We start from the raw sequence: 17,943 nt of genomic DNA on the forward strand, positions 1-17,943 counted from the left end.
TCCCCCTCTCCTTCCTCAATCTCACCACGCTTTATAGATTTATATATATATATATATATATATACATAAAAAAAGAGCATCAGATAAAAAAAAAAAAAAAAACCTCCAATCAGACCAAATCCCTCGTTCGCTGGTTTTGACTCCAAGGGAAAAAAAAAACAAAAAACCCCGGCTCTCCACATTACGCTTCCTCCCCTTCGTTTATCATTCCCTCTTTCTGTCTCTCCGACCTCGGAATTTATTTACCCGGGCTGGCTGGCGAAGGCCCTCATCCAGAGGCAGCCTGGCCCCGGTGTAATGGAGGGGAAAATGCCATTGTTCCGTGTTCCTGTTTCGCTCGAGGTACGAAAAACACTCCCTCGCTTTCGCTTCTGAAGCTCTGCTCCGGACCCGCGGGTTCTCCAAACGGCCGGCTCGTGAAAAATTAAAAAAAAACAAAAAAACAGGCACGGCGGCGAAAGTAAGTGAAGGACGGACGCGTCGACACCAAGAAAAATGAGCACGCTCTGTGTTTATGTGCACACTAATCATCCTCGACGCGGCGGTGCGCGCAGGCAGCCCACCCATTTGTGTTATGACATGTCGTCTGACCCCTTGGCCGGGCTTTTATGTCTTCGCTAATTGCCTCTGTTTATTCTCAGGCTTGCCTGAGAGACAGGTGAGGGGGGTAGGAGCTAAGGGTGAGGGATGTGAGGGAGCCACAGGTAGGGAATTGGAGAAACGTGTGAGCCTGTGAGACAGAGAGACAGAAAGAGAGAAAAGGAAAAATGTGGGCTGACAGGCAGAGACACTGCAGCGTGTGTTTCCGAGCTATTTCGGTAAAACCACTCACAGCCTGGCACCTATTTAAATATAGATGAACGCTTCCCCCGTCCCTTAATAAAGCCATAATAAACAGACCGAAAAGGACAACCAGATGGGAGATGTGGGTTCGACGGAGGCGGCGTCGGACTTTATCAAGTCGACGCGGCGCTCGGCCACGTCTCCATTAGGACCTTTAATTGCGGCGGCGGCGGCGAGACAAAACAAGGAACATGGGCAGCGGGAAGAGGGGACTGAGGGGGAGGGGGGGCGGGGGGGGCGAGATCGCCGCCCCGTCTAGAGGCCTCACAGCGTCTCGCCGTGAGCTGCGAGACGTGGTCAGTTTGATAAAGGACTGAAGTGATAACAGGGGGAATTAACCGCCGCGCCGTGTCACCGCTGCACCGCGCCGCCCGCCAGGTGGATGCTGATTCACGGTAGCGCGCGCCTAGAATACCAATCACGGCCTTTTGAATCCGTCCGTCAAGCGCCGCTCAGACCCGGTGCGTTTTGCTAATGGCGAGGCCATTTTCTAAACAGCTGAATAGTTTCCAGTGCGGTCAAGTGTGCGAGTTTGCAGCGGTCAGAACAGTCTAAGAATTTGGAATGTGGAGTGTTGGCTCACTTCACATCCTCAGCAAACACCAGAAAAGCAGCGGAAGCCGCGTAGCGGCGTTAGCATGCTAGCTACCGAAGGTATCCGCTAGCTAGCTCATTTACTGGTATCTGCAGTGGAACATGGGAATCAGGCAGGAAAAGTATAGGACAGACACTTGTGTAAAGAAACATTTTGGTAAAAGTGAAAGTACTGAATGACTTTTTTTTTGGCACTAATAAAAAAATCTAAAATGAAAACTACACTACCAGTCAGGAGTTTGGACACACCTTCTCTTGCAATTTTCTTTATCTTTACAACTTTCTACACTGCAGATAGATACTTCCAAACACTTTTGAGCATAACAAGTATGTTGTTCATGGTGAGGAGTAGAAGGTGCATATTTTTGTGTTACAAATGTAGGGAGTAAAAGTAAGAAGTCAGAAAAGGAAATACTCAAGTAAATTACAGACACCAGAAAAATATACAAAGTATTTGTACTGTGTTACTCCCCACCTCCGGTATGCAGGTGGTTTATATGTGATTGTCTTCTACACACATACATAAGTAATAATTCTTTACGTGTTTCCTCTGACTCGCTTGGTGTCAGCTCGGTACGGTACAGCTCGGTTAATGGTCTTCTGAGCTTATTCACTGTGAAATAGTAGTAGTAGTAGTAGTTGTTGTAGTAGTAGTAGCATAAATAAAAAAAGAAAAGCTGTCACTTCCTGCAAGTGCAAAATGCATTAACCATGCCGAGAGAAGTGGGCCATAACGGCAATAACAGTGAAGCATACCAGTGGAAGTATGCGATTTGGAACGCAGCCTCCATTTCTGTGTGCATCACAGATCACGTGGAGGGCCAAATAAATCATGAGCGACAGAGGACGGCGTCCTTCACTGAGCAGGCTCCCAATTCATTCAGCGGTATTTTCAGCAGCAGCCCCAAAAGGTATCCTGTGTCTTTGTGTTTGGCCGTGGCGGCGCGCGCGCACGCACACTCACCGTGACAGGTAGCTCCCCCTCGCTGGAGCTCAGCAGTCCATTGATAGTGCAGTGAAACAGCTGGTCGTTATTGAAGCTGATGTTACAGGGATACGAGCCAATCATCACCGAGTATTCCTCGGGCAGCAGCTTCAGCTCGCTCGGCCCTTTCTGCGCCAGGAAAGAACAAAAACAACAGCCGTCAGACCAGAGGGGCTCAGTTTGAGGGGGGGGGGGGAGAAAGAAAAAACGGGCACAGATAACATTCAGAGAGGCTTTTTGCCCACTCACACACACACACACACGCGCGCTTTGCCGCAGACGCATACGTGCGGCCATAATCGCTCGCGCACACAGACAGGCAGCGGCGGCCGGCCGACCCCTCGCACGGCCGTCACATGGAGGCGAGCCAGCGGAGAAGTCATCCATTTTAGTCCAGTCTAGCTTAAAGCAGCAAACAACTCCCCAACTGCCCCTCCCACACGGCCGCTCTCTCAAAACAAACCCGGCCGCCCAAAATAACATTCTCAGGGCCTTTTACAGGAGCCGTCCGGCCCCCCTTCTCTCCTCGAAATCTGTCATAACAGACAGAACCGGTGCCGTTTTCTGTGGCTCTAAACAGACCCTTCCAAAAAGGAGTCCGAACGTTTGTAATCCCCCGGAGTGGCGGTGATGTCATCGGGGGTTATCTCGCTTTGGGGCGAGTCGGAGGCCGCGCGAGAGACATTCGGCAGGGCAAGGGAGGATTTGGCGCAAGATGCTGATGAGGTTGCATCATGAGAAATGTTCCGTCCAATTTATTTTGAGCCGATCCCTGCGAGACGCTGAAAAAAAAGTGCGATCGGTGCAAATTCCTGTTGCACCTTCTGTCGACCTCGCTCCCGGCCCTCTTAAATCCTACCAGACACGGAACACGTTCTGAAAATACAAATAATATATTGAAAGACCCATATCATCAAGTGCCGGAATAATTCTCCCAGGCTTTGATAGGAAGAGAAATGACAGTTTAATGAGCACGGGGCGGACGAGGAGTCTCATACACCAATTTTGGGAACCATTACCATCAATACCAGTTTGAACCCTTGTTTGGGGTCATATTTGAAAAAATACGGCAGTGATCAGCTTCCCTGTCGCAGCCTGCGAGCCCCGTATGAAGACCCACATGCGGCACCTTATGCATGAAATTTGCAATTTCCCTTTAAAATCTAAGGACGGCAATTGAGGAAGTGTTTGTGTGTTTATCCCCAGTGTGCTTCCTCGCTTTTGATTACACCCTCTGGGCCTCGTCCTGTCTGCGCTGCAGGATGCTGCCTCCCCAGGTCTCTGTCAACAACAGCTTCCTCAACACAGACACACCACACGCACACACGCCAGCAAGACACTTAAACAAACGTGACGTCACCAGCCGCCGCCTGTAAACAAAAAAAATGCGACGGAAGACGTGGGCAAACGTGTGGGCAAGACGCTGTGTTGAGGAGAGAGAGGGAGAGGGAGAGAGAGGGAGAGAGAGAGAGAGAGAGAGCGAGAGAGAGAGGGAGAGAGAGAGAGAGAGAGAAACACTAATAAAAATCCCCATGCTGAGCTCACCGGACCAAAACAATGGCTTCCTAAAGGCCAAAACAAGATGTGAGCAATAAAAAAAAATAAACCCCGCCCACATTCCAGACCCTCAATATAGGCTCTGGCTGAGTGATGAGATGGCTAATTTAACAAACACACATGTTGGAAACCACCCCCACCAACATCATCATCATCATCATCATCTTCATCATCATCATCATCATCATGCCCCCCCCCACCGCTAAAGAAAACAGGAAGCGATGGACCAAACTGCCCATAGACGAGGCTTAACATCCTGACCTGCACAGGAAGTTGCATCAGCGCTGCGCTCCCCTGTCTGTCTGCCTGCCTGCCTGCCTCTCTGTCTGCCTGCCTGTCTGTCTGTCTGTGGCCCTGCCGTGCGTGTGACACATGGCAGCGCAGCCGGCTTCCCCTTTGAGGAGACGGATCAACGCAGGCGCGTGCTTAGATCAGCCGGGCCACGGGAACATGGCACTTCCTACTGAGCATTGTGCACGCACACGCACACACACACACACACACACACACACACACACACACGGACGCACTCTCAGACCCCCCCCCCCCGCGACAGAATTCCAACACGTTTGAGCAGACGGTGCCTTTGATGTGTTTTATGTGCCTCTGGTTTGTGAACATGAATAAAAGGGGAGCGTTCAGCCTCGTCTGCTATTCACAGCTGGGGCCGTCACTTTACGCCGCGCCACTTTGGGAGCCCAGACAAGGCGGCTTGTTCTCCGTAGAATCTCAATATTGATTCAGAACATAAAGGAGTCACTCCCAGTCACCGCCCGGCTAGAGTGCTTCCCACTTCAAGCGCTGCTCGGATCGCCTTGGCTCTGTTTACACATCCATCATCATTCATCCATCCATCCATCCATTGGTGATCATCTATCCATCCATCCATCATTCATCCATCCATCCATCCATTAGTGACCATCTATTCATCCATCCATCCATCCATTGGTGATCATCCATCCATCCATCCATCATTCATCCATCCATCCATCCATCCATTAGTGACCATCTATACATCCATCCATCCATCCGTGATCATCCATCCATCCATCATTATCCATCCATCCATCCATTGGTGATCATCCATCCATCCATCATCATTCATCCAACCATCATTCATTATTCATCCATCCATCCATCCATTAGTGACCATCTATACATCCATCATCATTTATCCATCCATCCATCCATTGGTGATCATCCATCCATCCATCATCATTTATCCATCCATCGGTGATCATCCATCCATCCATCATCATTCACCTATCCATCCATCCATTAGTGACCATCTATACATCTATCATCATTCATCCATCCATCCGTGACCATCCATCCATTGGTGATCATCCATCCATCCATCATCATTCATCCATCCATCGGTGATCATCCATCCATCCATCATCATTCACCTATCCATCCATCCATTAGTGACCATCTATACATCTATCATCATTCATCCATCCATCCGTGACCATCCATCCATTGGTGATCATCCATCCATCCATCATCATTCATCCATCCATCCATCCATTGGTAATCATCCATCCAACGATCCATCATCCATCCATCCGTCATTCATTTGTCCAACCATCATTGATTATTCAATCATCCACTCATCCATCCATCAGTGATCATCCATCCATTCATCCATCTATCATCCATCCAGCCATCCATCATTTATCATCATCCCATCCATCCATCATCTATGTATCTATTGGTCATCCACCCATCAAGCATCTGTCCATCTATCCATCCATACATCCATCCATCATTCATTCAACCATCAATTACCCATCCATCATCCATCTGCCCATCCATCATTCATCCAACCATCCATCATCCATCCATCCATCCATCCATCCATCATCATTGATCCAGGAGTTGAGGTCGGAGGGCGGGGGGGGCTTATCCGAGCTATATTTAGGGCAAGGGGCGGGCCTTGTACAAACAGCCACAGAATAATTGAGCAACGCCACGGTGTAATCTCCCAGTTCATTATTTTTTCTTTTGCACGCCGTCTCTTTGGAGCGATTTATCTGCGGCGCCGACGGCCGAGCTGCTGACAACTGTTGCCTCCTCTCTGGATGAAGTTTGATGGGGAGTGACGCAGGAAGGCGCGCTCGCTGTCACCGCAGGAGCGACTCTTGCGTGATCAATGGCAGAAAAGTCCTATTAACCGTCGGTTACGGCCGAGTCCGAAAAAACAGATATTTTTCACATTTGCGCTCGCACTTTGACGAAAAAAAAAAAAAAAAAAAAAAAAAAATCAACGTGACAGTGAAGGAGTGGCGCGAGCGTCCCGCCTGCTCCGTGTCACTCACGTTGATGATGAGTGTCAGCGGCTCTCCGGGGTGGTGTTTAATCAGCTTCTCCTTGTTGGCAGTGAAAAATTGCGGGTCCTCCACGTACTCCAGCCGAAAGTGACCCCTCTGCGGCTCCTCTCCGTCGGCCTCCTCCCCTTCCTCCGCCTCCTCCTCCTCCTCTTCCTCCTCGCCGTCGCCGTTGAAAGAGGAAGGGCTTTCGCCGGTGTAAGGGACGGCGTTGAGGAAGAACTGCACCGAGGCCTGCTGGGAGTCGGTGGAGGCGGGCGACGGGCAGGTGATGGTGGTGTTGGAGACCACGGTGCAGCTCTGCGGAAAGAGCACCGAGGTAAAGTGAGCAATCGTTCCCTGCAGGGAATCATTTCACAACACCAAGCATAGAGCTGTACAATAACAGAAATACGAACATATGTAGTCTTACTGCCAGAGTTCTGTGTCAGGATGTTATGCATAGTGTCAATCTCATGATATACTTCACAAGTTCATTAGAGTGCCACCCAGTGCAAGATTTAGCTCAGAGTTGCCAGATATTAACAGCCTTGGTAATCATCAACATCATGCAGTATTTAAAATTATTCTTGTTGTTGTTGTTGTTGTTTTGCAGCCACTTTTTATATTTGCCATTTCACAAAAAAACACGAAAGCATATTATTATTTCTTGATTGAGACGTCAAATTACTGTTATTTACTTGCGTCCCTGAACAGAAAATTAGTGTTAGGCCGGTGTTACGCTTGATTAAACCGGACACCCAGTGAGCCGGATCAAATTTAGGTATAAAAAGGTGAATTCAGGGGACTGTTCAGTTGCTTCAGTTTCTTCCCAGCCAAATAAAAAACAATAATATTTTTAGTTTCGTTTTCAATTGATTTCCAAAATATTCCAGTTCTTTTTTTGGGACAGGTGGTCTAATATGTTTTATCAGGCGCTGTCGATCTTCTCCTCGAAACAACAGCGTGAGGGAGGCGGGGGGGACCGGATGACATTGTGATTCTTTGAAAATATTTGCTCTTCCGTCCTGTTCTACCCCATGGGTTTGATGATATGGCTGAAAGAGAAGCAATTTGGCTGTTTACCCACCGTTTGTCCCACTCCCTGCACCTGCATGGTGGCGCTCTGCACCAGATCAAAATCCTGGCCCGTCACCGTGATGGTCCTGCCGCCGCTGTGACACACACACACAAACACACACACACACACACACACACACACACACACACACAGATACAGAGTCACACCTCAGCTCCGGCAAAAAAAAAAAAAGAAAGAAAGAAAAAAAAGAAATATGTCATGCGCACACTGATATGCTAACACTTTGGGGCATTGCACCAGAGAGACAGACGGGGAAACAGGGGACCAGATAATAATGCAAAACAGTTCTGACTGCGGTAGAAATCCGCACACATGCCATCAAAGACGCGCCACACACATGCTGCGCTATTTAGAACACAATGGGAGAGGAAATGCTGCACATCGGGGTGACATTACAGCAATGACTGATGTCAGCGGGCTCAGAGAGGAAGCGCCAAGGAGTCGCCCAGTCTGATGCCGGTTTTCACTGTCTTTTAAATGCCCGGCGGTCCTGCCGGGCCCGGGCCCCGCGTACCTGAGGTAGCTCCTCTCGGGGCTGATGTCGCTGATGACGGGGTTCTTCTCGTAGGAGAAGGTGGTGCTCAGCTCGGCGCTCTGGCACGGCAGGTCCTCGAACTGCACGCAGACCGACACCTGGTCGGCGTGCGGCAGGGCGGCCGGCGGCATGGTGCACACGATGCTCTCGTCTGTTTTCCTGCGCGGAGAGAAAAAGAGAAAGGGAGAGAGAGAGAGAGAGGAGGAAGCCGGCGTCACTGGTGAGTAAACCCTCAAAAAAAAAGAGGGGAAAAAAAGAGTTTTGGCGCCGTGGCAGGATGTCATTTGCGGAGGACGAGTTTCTCATGAGTGGGAGGGCGGGGGGTGGGGGAGGGAGCAGCAGACCATTACTCACTCGGTGATGTTGCATTCCAGCGAGTTGTTGACCACGACTCTGACCTTTGAGCCGATGTCCAAGTGCTCCCCCAAGATGGACACCCTGGTCCCGCCAGCGCGAGGCCCTCTCCTCGGCTCCATGAAGAGCAGCTTCGGGACCTGCACACCATCCGGACGAGAAGATTCCGTTTAACGTGAAGATGAAGAAGCCATTTTTTTTAAAGGACAATTAAAAGAAAAAAAGTCTCATCTCATCTTAAGAGACGCTGAGTGGATCAGTATATTTGCTTTGCTGTTGGGGCCTGCGGGCTCCGGCTTAAAGGACAGCTACGCTTCGGCTAAGACGCAATAAAGTTCATGCATGCGCGTGGAAAAAGTGCACACACACACACACAGTTTAATACAAACATACAAAGGATATTAACATGCACACACACACACATACACACACACACACACGCACACACACAGGGAGGCTCCTCGGGGGACAGGGAGATATTCATGCTGCGTCCAAGTCCGCAGCTATCAGCATCAGCATTCCTGCTCTTCCAGAACTCTCTATCCTCGCCCTGAACCCCCCCCCGGCCTCCCCGGGGAAACCTCGTATCCTCACTGACAGGATTCACTTCCTCAGCGAGCGGCCGGCGGAGAGGACCCATTGTGTGTCGGGGCGGGTGCAAGGAGGCAGATGTTTCCGTCCAAAAAGGGTCCGAGGAAGGAGAAGCGGTAGAGGCGCACACATCCTGTCTGCAGAAATTGTTTTCCCTTTCTCCCACAGATCCCAACACCAAGCCGCCGCCCCTCCCACTCCCAACCCCCAACACCTCGCGGAGTGGCGGCGCTGGATGAGGAAACCGGAGAGGAGTTCCCACCACAGTGGGGGCATCACGTTTGTTGTTCTGGATTTGCTTCATCCTTATGTATCAAGAAAGGCTATATGATTGGGGTGAATTCTCGGCGGGATGACTCACACGCGGAGCCGGCGGAATGATAGAGCGCTCCGGCGCTGAATTATGAAGAACTCTTTGTCCACAAAGAAAGAGAAACAAAGGGCTTACATGGGTATTTCCACTCCCTCAAAGAGCCGAATCCAACGGGAGAGACTGTGTGGGTTGAGGTTCATTCACACAATGCTGGCGAGCTCGACCGGCCCTGGCGAAGGATCGAGAGCAAAGGGACACTCCGACAATCGACATATTTGTTTTTGCTGGCAGCGAACGCAGAGTGACACTGGCGTTCTGGCGGGAACGCACAAGGGAGGCTTTGAAGATTTCCCACAAACAGGCAATCGGCGGAATCATAAAACACATCTGTTAACACTCAGCGGACACACTTGGGACGGCCCTTTCCCCCAGTGGCGGGGCAGGAGACAGTAGAGAGAAGAGGAGGGAGAAGAGTGCGGAGGCAGAGCGTGGGGGTTGAGCCAAACATCAGTAGGGGAGGACGGTCGCCTGGAGGAGACTCACCAAGTAGGAGAAGCTCTCCCTCGACGTGCCCACGCCGCTCTGGTCCACGTCCACCTGGACGATATCGGTCCTCTCGTGCGCAGACTGGCCGGTGACACACACCAGCCTGGCGAGTGAAAAGAAACAGGAAAAAAGGCTGACCTCAGTGTCTGGCGGTTAAAGCTGCGCAATCAGAGATCAGTTAACAATAAAAGAAAACAAGGATAATGGAACACATCTAGCGTGCGATGTAGCGCGGACGTCTGCAATTTAATAAACTTTGTTTAAATAAAGGGGGGGGGGGGGTGTAAAGATGAAAAGATCTCCATCACGGCGGCTAAACAAAGACAGATAATTAAACTCTGGGAAACGGGGCTTATATGAGCTAATTCATCAAACTCTAATGCATTTACATATGGAATTCAATAAAGCCCGCAAGATACCGGGAGACGTAAAGTTCAAAGCTCCCCAGACCAGATGTGTCTAACGGCTGAGGAGATTAAGGGCGCTGGCGAGACTCGTTCTCTCGCCTCCCGGCTGTGATTAAGCCTTGTGTCATCAGTGCTCCCTCTACAGGGACACCTCATATTAATGATCCGGCGGTGTAGGCCAGCCACGGGGATCTACCGTTCCGCCCCCTCCTTGGGATTGAAGTACTGGAGGGGGGTCGACGAGACCTTTATCGCCCCCGCACGATCCCCTCGTCGCCCCCCACCGCCCCCCCCTGCCCCCTCCAGCTACGCACCTTGTCAGTTTATTTAGTCAGGTGCCCCGGCGGTCGCAAATTCCCAGCGAGGGGAATCGGATGATTGACAGCAGGAGTCGTAAGGGAGGGAGATTTACATCACTCGGAGGAGCGGCGTCGCGCGTGGGAGTTCTTGGCGAAAACCGCGGTGGACAGACCGGACCCGGGGGGGGGGGGGTCCGGCTGGGGGTCAGAGACCGGAGAGAAATAGGCTGCATCCCAGCATAATTTAAATGTCACGCCTTTCAAAAAAACTCTCCTAACGAAGGCGCCCGAGTTTCACCCGCCGCGGCATTTTCTTGATAAGCTTAAGTAGCTGTTAGGGGTATTCTTAAAATAAGCTGCCGTTTCAGCCATCTGTTAAAGACAAGGCCCTCATATTTCTGCTCATTAATTACACAGGCGTCAGCTAAAGAGCGTCATTACGCTCAAATTGCACTCCTGTCAGGTACGGGGCCATTAGGGGCAGAATCGCACCTGTTTCAGGGGAATTTCATCAGGTCGAGTGGAGAAAATATACAGACTGACGCCTGAACTGATCAAAGCCAGAGTTTGGATCTGGTTTAACCTGTCATTACGGCCCAGGCCTTACTGGTACAGTAACTCCTATAGCCTTTGTGATTTCTACTTTTAATGGGAGCAACGTAAAGAAATAGCAGTTTGAGTGGGTACGAGGTCAACAATTACACCATTATCGCATTCCAGGAACTCCGTATTGTGTTCACTGAGAGAACTAACTCAGAGCTTTTGACTGCCTCTGTGCCTTTTTTTGTTAACTTCCATATTCCAAGGTGATGTATAAATGTGCTGTTTTGACCTTCACCATCACGGTGAAACCTAACTGTGTTTCTTGACAGAGGGTCTGAGCAAGTGTCGGTTGGACATGTTAGCCAGCAGCAAAACTGCAACAGTAAATGTATTCTTTGAAAGGCACAATGTATCTATATTGTCTTTATTTATAATGAATCCACTAAAACGGACTGATGCGCTAGCATGAGCTAATCGACTAACAGGCTATGTGGGGTTCAAATCTTTTGCAAGACTTTCAAAGACCTTCCATCTTAAATCTTCAATCTTGGACTTTTTTTTTATTGGGGCTGTAGTTTTTGCTTTTGTGAATCGCCTTCCAGTGTGTGAGCTGAATGAAACGTTGTTGCAGTCCCAGTACAAAGAGAGCGTTGACTGACCCCCCCGCCGCCTCCATCCCCACTACTGGAATTCCAGGACCTCCCAACTACTGGGATATTCTGAGCTTCAGGGCCCGATGTTTTGGCTTGCTTTGAGGATGTCTCTGATTATTTCCCTCGAGTGGGTGATCAGCAATCAAGGCAGCCGCTGTTTGGTTGTGTCTGTTGTCTGCGGCGCAGCCAAATGGATGGGCCGTCTATTCCTCCCAGGCAGTCATGTCGAAAAACGATAGCGAGGGCAGAATGGAGGCGCTGAGCCAAAAAAAAAAAAAAAGAAACGGAGAAGTGCTCCAGTAAATGAGGTGTGCCCGGACTGACTCTGTCATTAATTATAATGTTGACACCGAGTGAGCCGAGCGCAGCCTCTGCAGCGCCGCCTGAATTTTTTTCCTTGGGCACGCAGATGTGAACTTTGACCTTTCCGGCACACGAGCAGACACCTGTCTCAACAGCCCTGGCAAATGAGATCATATACAGGTATGTGTGTGTGTGTGTGTATGAGCGCTGCATGTTTGCAGATAAGCTCAGCGAGGGTATGCTTTGTCGAGCGGGTTTCATATCAAATACATCTTGGAGTTTTGTGGAGGTTTTATTAAAGTCGATTTTTTTTTTTTTTTTTTTTGCACGTTACAAGCGGCGTTCATAATCTGGAAATCTTGTATTTTTTTTTGCCGAATCTAAAAGACGTTCAGCCGGCGCGCTGACGCAGAATCGAATCTGCAGGAGACACCGGGAAAACAAATTGAGGCGTGCTCGTGCACGTAAATTGTGCTGACGCGCTCAGATGCGCTGACATGTTATAATTTGTCAGTGTCATCTCCAGCCACGTTGATATGCCTCGCCGTCACAACAAGCGGGGGCCCTCGGGGACCAATGGGAGATGAGGACGCGGGATGAGAACCCCCCCGGCAGCGAAATGCCATTCGCCGTTTTTCGACTTGTGTGTGTGTGTGTGTGTGTGTGTGTGTGTGTGTGTGTGTGTGTGTTTTTTTGTGGGTGGGGTGTGCAGGGGAGTATGTGTCAGACAGCCAGAGTGACAGGTCGAACCCGCGGGTCACCCTAGACCTGGTCTTAATCCAATGATTGGCTCCAGTGGAGCACGACCAGATAAACAGTTCCATTTAAGGCACATTACAGATACTGAATGAAAGTTTGGATGTTCACTGTAGAGTTGGTGACTTTTTCCCTCCCGGCTCTGTAACGCCCGTGTCAAAGTGGGGTCCTGCTGTCTCCATGGTGACGGTGTGACGGTCCCCGAGCAGCGCAGGAAGGGCGACGCGCTCATTTTCGAATGAGGAAGCGTGGTGCATAATAATATTTGTGGAAATTAGTCTCATGAATCCATGCAAAACAAACCGCAACGACGGCGGTTATCGTTTTTCTTTCCCACAAATGGTGACTCGCCGACCGGGGACGCAACGTATTTACTGGACCAGTTCGTCATTATTGGTTGTCAGCCAATTGCGGCTTTATTATCCAATAAATAGCACAAAGAGTCTGAAGGCAAGCTGCTGCTGCTGCCGCCGCTGCTGCACTTGAAAACAGGGCCGCAGACTTCGCGGTAGAGCCAAACACTTCGCTTTTAGTTTATTTTAACCTATTCCGTGCTCAGCGGGGGGAAAGTTCTGGCACAAAATATCATATTAGAGCAAAAGAATCTGATAACATCTGTTTTTGCTCATTTGTTCTGATCCCCAGCTGTGCAAAATGACAGGTTACGGACTTCCTACGATGGGAAAATGTAAACTCATTCATTATCTTCTCTGGATCAGGCCTCACCAGCAAGTTTTAGCTTGTGTTATTGGAGTAGAATACAAACCCACATCCTCTCTAATGATCCATGTTGCTGCTTGCGAGGAGACGCTAAGCAACTTGTCTGCTGTTGTTCTTACGCCGCTATCAGAGCTTGCCAATAACACACTGGAGTGTTACGGGCTGGAATGAAACCTCTTCTTCTTCTTCTGGCTTTATTTTCTCTCCCGTTTGCCACTGCTTTTCCTTTATCTGTCGCCAGCAACGTGATGCACTGGAGGGGGAAGTCTAACTCTCATGTGCTCAGGTACAGCCCACATTTCGGAAACTAATGCAATTCAACCCCCAACAGTTTGGTTGGCAGCACGAGGGCACTGCAGAAGTTGTGTTGAATTCATCACAGAGCCGCCGGCTTTGAGCGGCGTTTAAGAAAACGCTACAACTCACGTCAACGCATATTTTTCTCCTGTTTGAACCTACAGCCTCGCAGCCGAGTCGGCTATCGCCAAAGCAAAGTCCTTAAATTTAGCGCATCAGCCCCAAATATTTTTCCAAACTCACTCATATTAATAAAACATACAGCAGTAAGCTGCTCCCCTAAGTTTTAAACACAAATGTTAACTTGGAATACATTAAAGGGGTTATTTTTTGCAGATTTTTTTTTTTCAAGATGTTGTCATTTCATGAATAATGAACCAAATGTTTCGCCCTGCAAAAACAAGTGGGAAAAAAGTGAAGACGAGGAAAAAAAATGACAGCTTCCTCGCTTCGCTAAATGTCAGAAATCTCTCAGTTTTAGTTCTGCCTGTCACTGGACATGCACAAATTTATTCCAGCATGTCACTTAGAGAACGTTGACGCGCTAAATACGGCTACACACACACAAAAAAAAACCCCGCTAATCAAAATGAGTTGCTCAAATGCCGCCGTGCAAAGACAGGGAGGGAAGACGATAAATGGACCGTTGTCAGTCATGATTCTTGCGGTACTTACTCAGGCCCCCAGCAAACAACAATACAGCGGCCCAGTTATTTCAACAGGCCGAAAAAGTCCACCATTTTGAAATGCCTTACTGGGTTGCTAACGTATTACTCTGCCCACAAGGGCGCGCACAGTTGTGTCACTGTGTAACTCATGCGATGCATCCGGATGCATCGGCCAATCAGAATAAGCCGAGACGCAGCAGTTACGGCACCGTGACACAACGCTGGGAATTAACTATTTTTTGGCTTTTATAACTTTTTTTTTTTTTTTAGAAAGTTGTTCGATGCGTTTCCAGTGCAGAGAAAAATCAACATGTAGAAAATAACATTGGTTACAAAAGTACATTTCAGAACCTACATTTTCTTACTTTCACTTGAGTAAATGAGCTGAATCAGTCCGTTTCCCAGGGTATTATTTCTATACAATTATCTGCACTTTTACTTGAGTACAGAAGGTGAATATTTGTGCCACCTCTGTGACAGATCCATGTACTTACTCCACGGAGACTGAGTAGCTTTCGGGCACGAGGCTGCACGGCACGTCGCCGATGGAGACCTTCACCGCCGTCGCCCTGCGGCCCAGGTTCCTGCCCTGGATCGTCAGCCTGGTGCCGCCCTCCACCGGACCGTTCAGGGGGAGGATCTGCCCGAAAAAGACGAGGAAAAAGGAAAAACCAGGCGTGAAAGCTCAGTCATGGGCATCAATAAATTACTGCACGTAAAAGCAAGACGAGGAGAGTGGCAATGGAGTCGAGAGACAGGAGGCGCCGTCTCGGAGGTTGACACTGAGTTGTGTTCCGGGCCGAGACGTGAGGACGAGTGGGCCGCCGAGGAGTCCTCGGGCTGAAGACGCAGAGTTTAGAGATGCGTGCGCACACGCTCGCACGTGCGCACGGAGCAGATTCTCAACCCTTGCCAGTCGCCGACTCTTCAGCCCCTAATCCTCTACAGCGCATGCAAATAAAGAGCAAGCTGAGAGCCCCCTTCACGTCCCACGAGAGACAGGCGGAGTGAGAGAGAGAGAGGGAGAGAGTGAGAGAGAGTGCGGGCGGGCTGAAGAGCGCGGCAGAAAGGTGGATGAGTGCGGAGGCAATTTAGGGAACTGAGTGTCGGAAGGGGGGTGGGGGGGGGGTGGAGGTGCGTGGAGGGAGTGCTGATGGCGGCGGCGGCGGCGGCGGGAGAGAGAGCAAGGCCCTCGACGGGGGAATTAATGAACGCCGCTGTTTCCCTTTCATCTGTTTTCCTGCGTCTGCGCCGCCAGATTCCTCACCGCCATTCCTGCCACTGAGCGCGAGCCAGAGGTGGCGGGTAGTGATGAAGTACCAACACTCCGTCACTGCACAGTGGATCTTTCAGGTAGTCTGTGCTTTACCTGAGTATTTCTTTTACTGACGACTTCTTTGCTTTTACTCCCACATTTGTATGCAAATATCTGTACGTTCTACTCCTGACATTGGGGAAAAACATGCTGGTTACTTTTGCGTTTAAAAGTCCACAAAAAAGTAGAAAAGTACAAATCTACTCAAAGTAATCATTCATTGTAGCTGTTGTTGTTGCCTGAAGTGGAGCTATTTGAACTCTGCTGTTGTGTAGTTCAATATTAAAGTGGATGATATTTTAGAGGGAGATTATTTTAGAGTAACTCAGCTTACCAATACAGGTATTGTTTCATTAATTGCAAAAAATAATTATTTTTTTTACTATTTACTTGTGCATTACGGAACCTGTACTTTCTGCATTTTACTCGCGTAAAGGAGTAGAATCAGTATCCATACTTTTATTCAGGTAAAAGTACTCAACTCTTCGCTTGCTGAGAGGAGAGAGAGAGGGAGAGGGAGAGAGAGAGATAGGGAGAGAGAGAGAGGGAGAGTGAGAGAGGGAGAGAGAGAGAGAGAGGGAGAGAGAGGGAGAGTGAGAGAGGGAGAGAGAGAGAGAGAGAGGAGGACCGTCACCTCGAGGCCGGCGGCGGAAACATCCTTGGCGATAGTGTCTCGAACAGGAGCAGTCCTCCATCATATTAGCGCAGCTGCAGCAGCAGCAGCCGCTTTTCAGGATGACCAAACCCCTCCCTCCCCTCGCCCCTTCTCCCCCTTCTTCTTCACCACCCCCGTCCCCCTCTGGCTGAGGCGAGGTCAGCGTTACCCTCCCTGGCGTTATTAGCCCGGCTCCGGCACTATCTGAAACCGAGCGCAAGAATGAAAACAGCGCTTTCTGTTTGGTCTGGGTGAGAGGGCGAGGTCGAGCTCCGCATTCAGACGCTCTGAGAGGCCCGAGCGGAGTGACAGCGCGGAAAAATAAACCGTGTATTTCCCAGAGAAAAGCGTCGGGAGGGAGGCGGCGGGGGGGACGGAGGACGGCGGCTATGTAAAGAGAGAGCGTATTAATATCACGTGAAAAAACAAACTGCTGGAGACGCGAGCTGTCAGACATACAGTACCTCTGTGGGAGTCGCCGCAACGCAGGAAATGATGCAAAGGTTTTTTTTCCGGTGGATTTTATAAGCTGTTTAGGGGGAGGGGGGGGTATTTTTTATTTTTTGGGGGGGGGGTTGGGGGGGGACTGATTTAGTGTGACCGCCCCGTGACAGGCCGAGTTTCATTGGACGACACGTTTCTTTTCACACGCGCTTACCACTCAAACGGCTCACAATAAACGGCGGCGGCGATGACACTCTCACAAACATGTCAGACAAACACACAAAAGCAGCGGCAGCGAGTCGCAGAGTTATTTATGATGGCCGCGCATTTCATCGCACCTCGCCGCGTCTCTCCTCCGCGGCGCCGGCGCCGCCGAGCGTCGACATCAACATCAGCCGTTCATTTACACCTCTTACAAGTCGGCGAGGCCTGATTTACAGCACAAAGTCTGTCAGGCCTCTTGGGGTGGGTGGGGGGGGTGTGGGGGGTGTGGAGCACGTGGTGCGAATGCGCGTCTTCGAAGAGGAGCTCCGCGAAGATATTAAACACGTCTGAGGGCTAAATTATTCCGCTCCCCTTGTATTCAAATCAAGACTATTCCACCAAGGTTTGCAGATGCAGATATTCCGCGAGCGGCAAAAACAAAGAGTCGCAGATAAAATCCATATGTCCCCCTCCCCCCCCACACACACACACACACACACCTCCTCTCCTCCTACCCAGTTGTTTCCTTTCTCTCATTTTTTTTCCCTTCTTCTCGCCTTTGCCTGTTACCCAGAATAGATTGGTTTCTGACCCGAGCTTCTTTATCTCCCCTCTCCTCACTCCGGCTCTTCTTGCATCACGCTAATCAAGGAGGACGTGAGGACAAAAACAGGAAGAAGGCTTCTCGCCGCACTGTACCCGTCCCCGCCCGTCCTCTGCCCAGACGGCTCTCCATTCTCTCCTCCCCAAGAACCATTTGTGTCGCACACCCCAGATCCCTCTGTTCGCTCGTTTCTTTTCACGTCATGGATAAACTATGTTTGGCGGCTTCCTGTGTCGGACGCCAACGTGCGTCCAATCACTGTCTTTTTCTTTTCCTTTTTTTCGTCTTCTAAAGCCGCAAACTAGCCCACACGCAGCAAGGGAATAAAAGGACCCGCAGGGATAAT

The 17,943-nt window shown here is 50.0% G+C and overlaps 1 protein-coding gene across 1 annotated transcript in view; it reads right to left on the minus strand.

The window, feature by feature from the left end:
- plxnd1 (plexin D1) overlaps window positions 1–17,943 on the minus strand; it is a 76,345-nt gene that overhangs the window by 27,451 nt on the left and 30,951 nt on the right. The window contains exons 14-20 of the mRNA XM_076027017.1: window positions 14,870–15,015; window positions 9,727–9,832; window positions 8,280–8,419; window positions 7,905–8,084; window positions 7,379–7,463; window positions 6,301–6,609; window positions 2,402–2,551 (exon numbers count right to left, since the gene is read on the minus strand). Of these exons, the coding sequence (XP_075883132.1) occupies window positions 2,402–2,551; window positions 6,301–6,609; window positions 7,379–7,463; window positions 7,905–8,084; window positions 8,280–8,419; window positions 9,727–9,832; window positions 14,870–15,015 (1,116 nt within the window). The remainder of the gene's footprint in view (window positions 1–2,401; window positions 2,552–6,300; window positions 6,610–7,378; window positions 7,464–7,904; window positions 8,085–8,279; window positions 8,420–9,726; window positions 9,833–14,869; window positions 15,016–17,943) is intronic.

The sequence above is a fragment of the Nelusetta ayraudi genome, unplaced genomic scaffold (assembly GCF_046127955.1).
Source record: "Nelusetta ayraudi isolate G7.1 ecotype Tasmania unplaced genomic scaffold, CSIRO-AGI_Nayr_v1 ptg000019l, whole genome shotgun sequence".
Classification (NCBI taxonomy): Eukaryota; Metazoa; Chordata; class Actinopteri; order Tetraodontiformes; family Monacanthidae; genus Nelusetta; species Nelusetta ayraudi.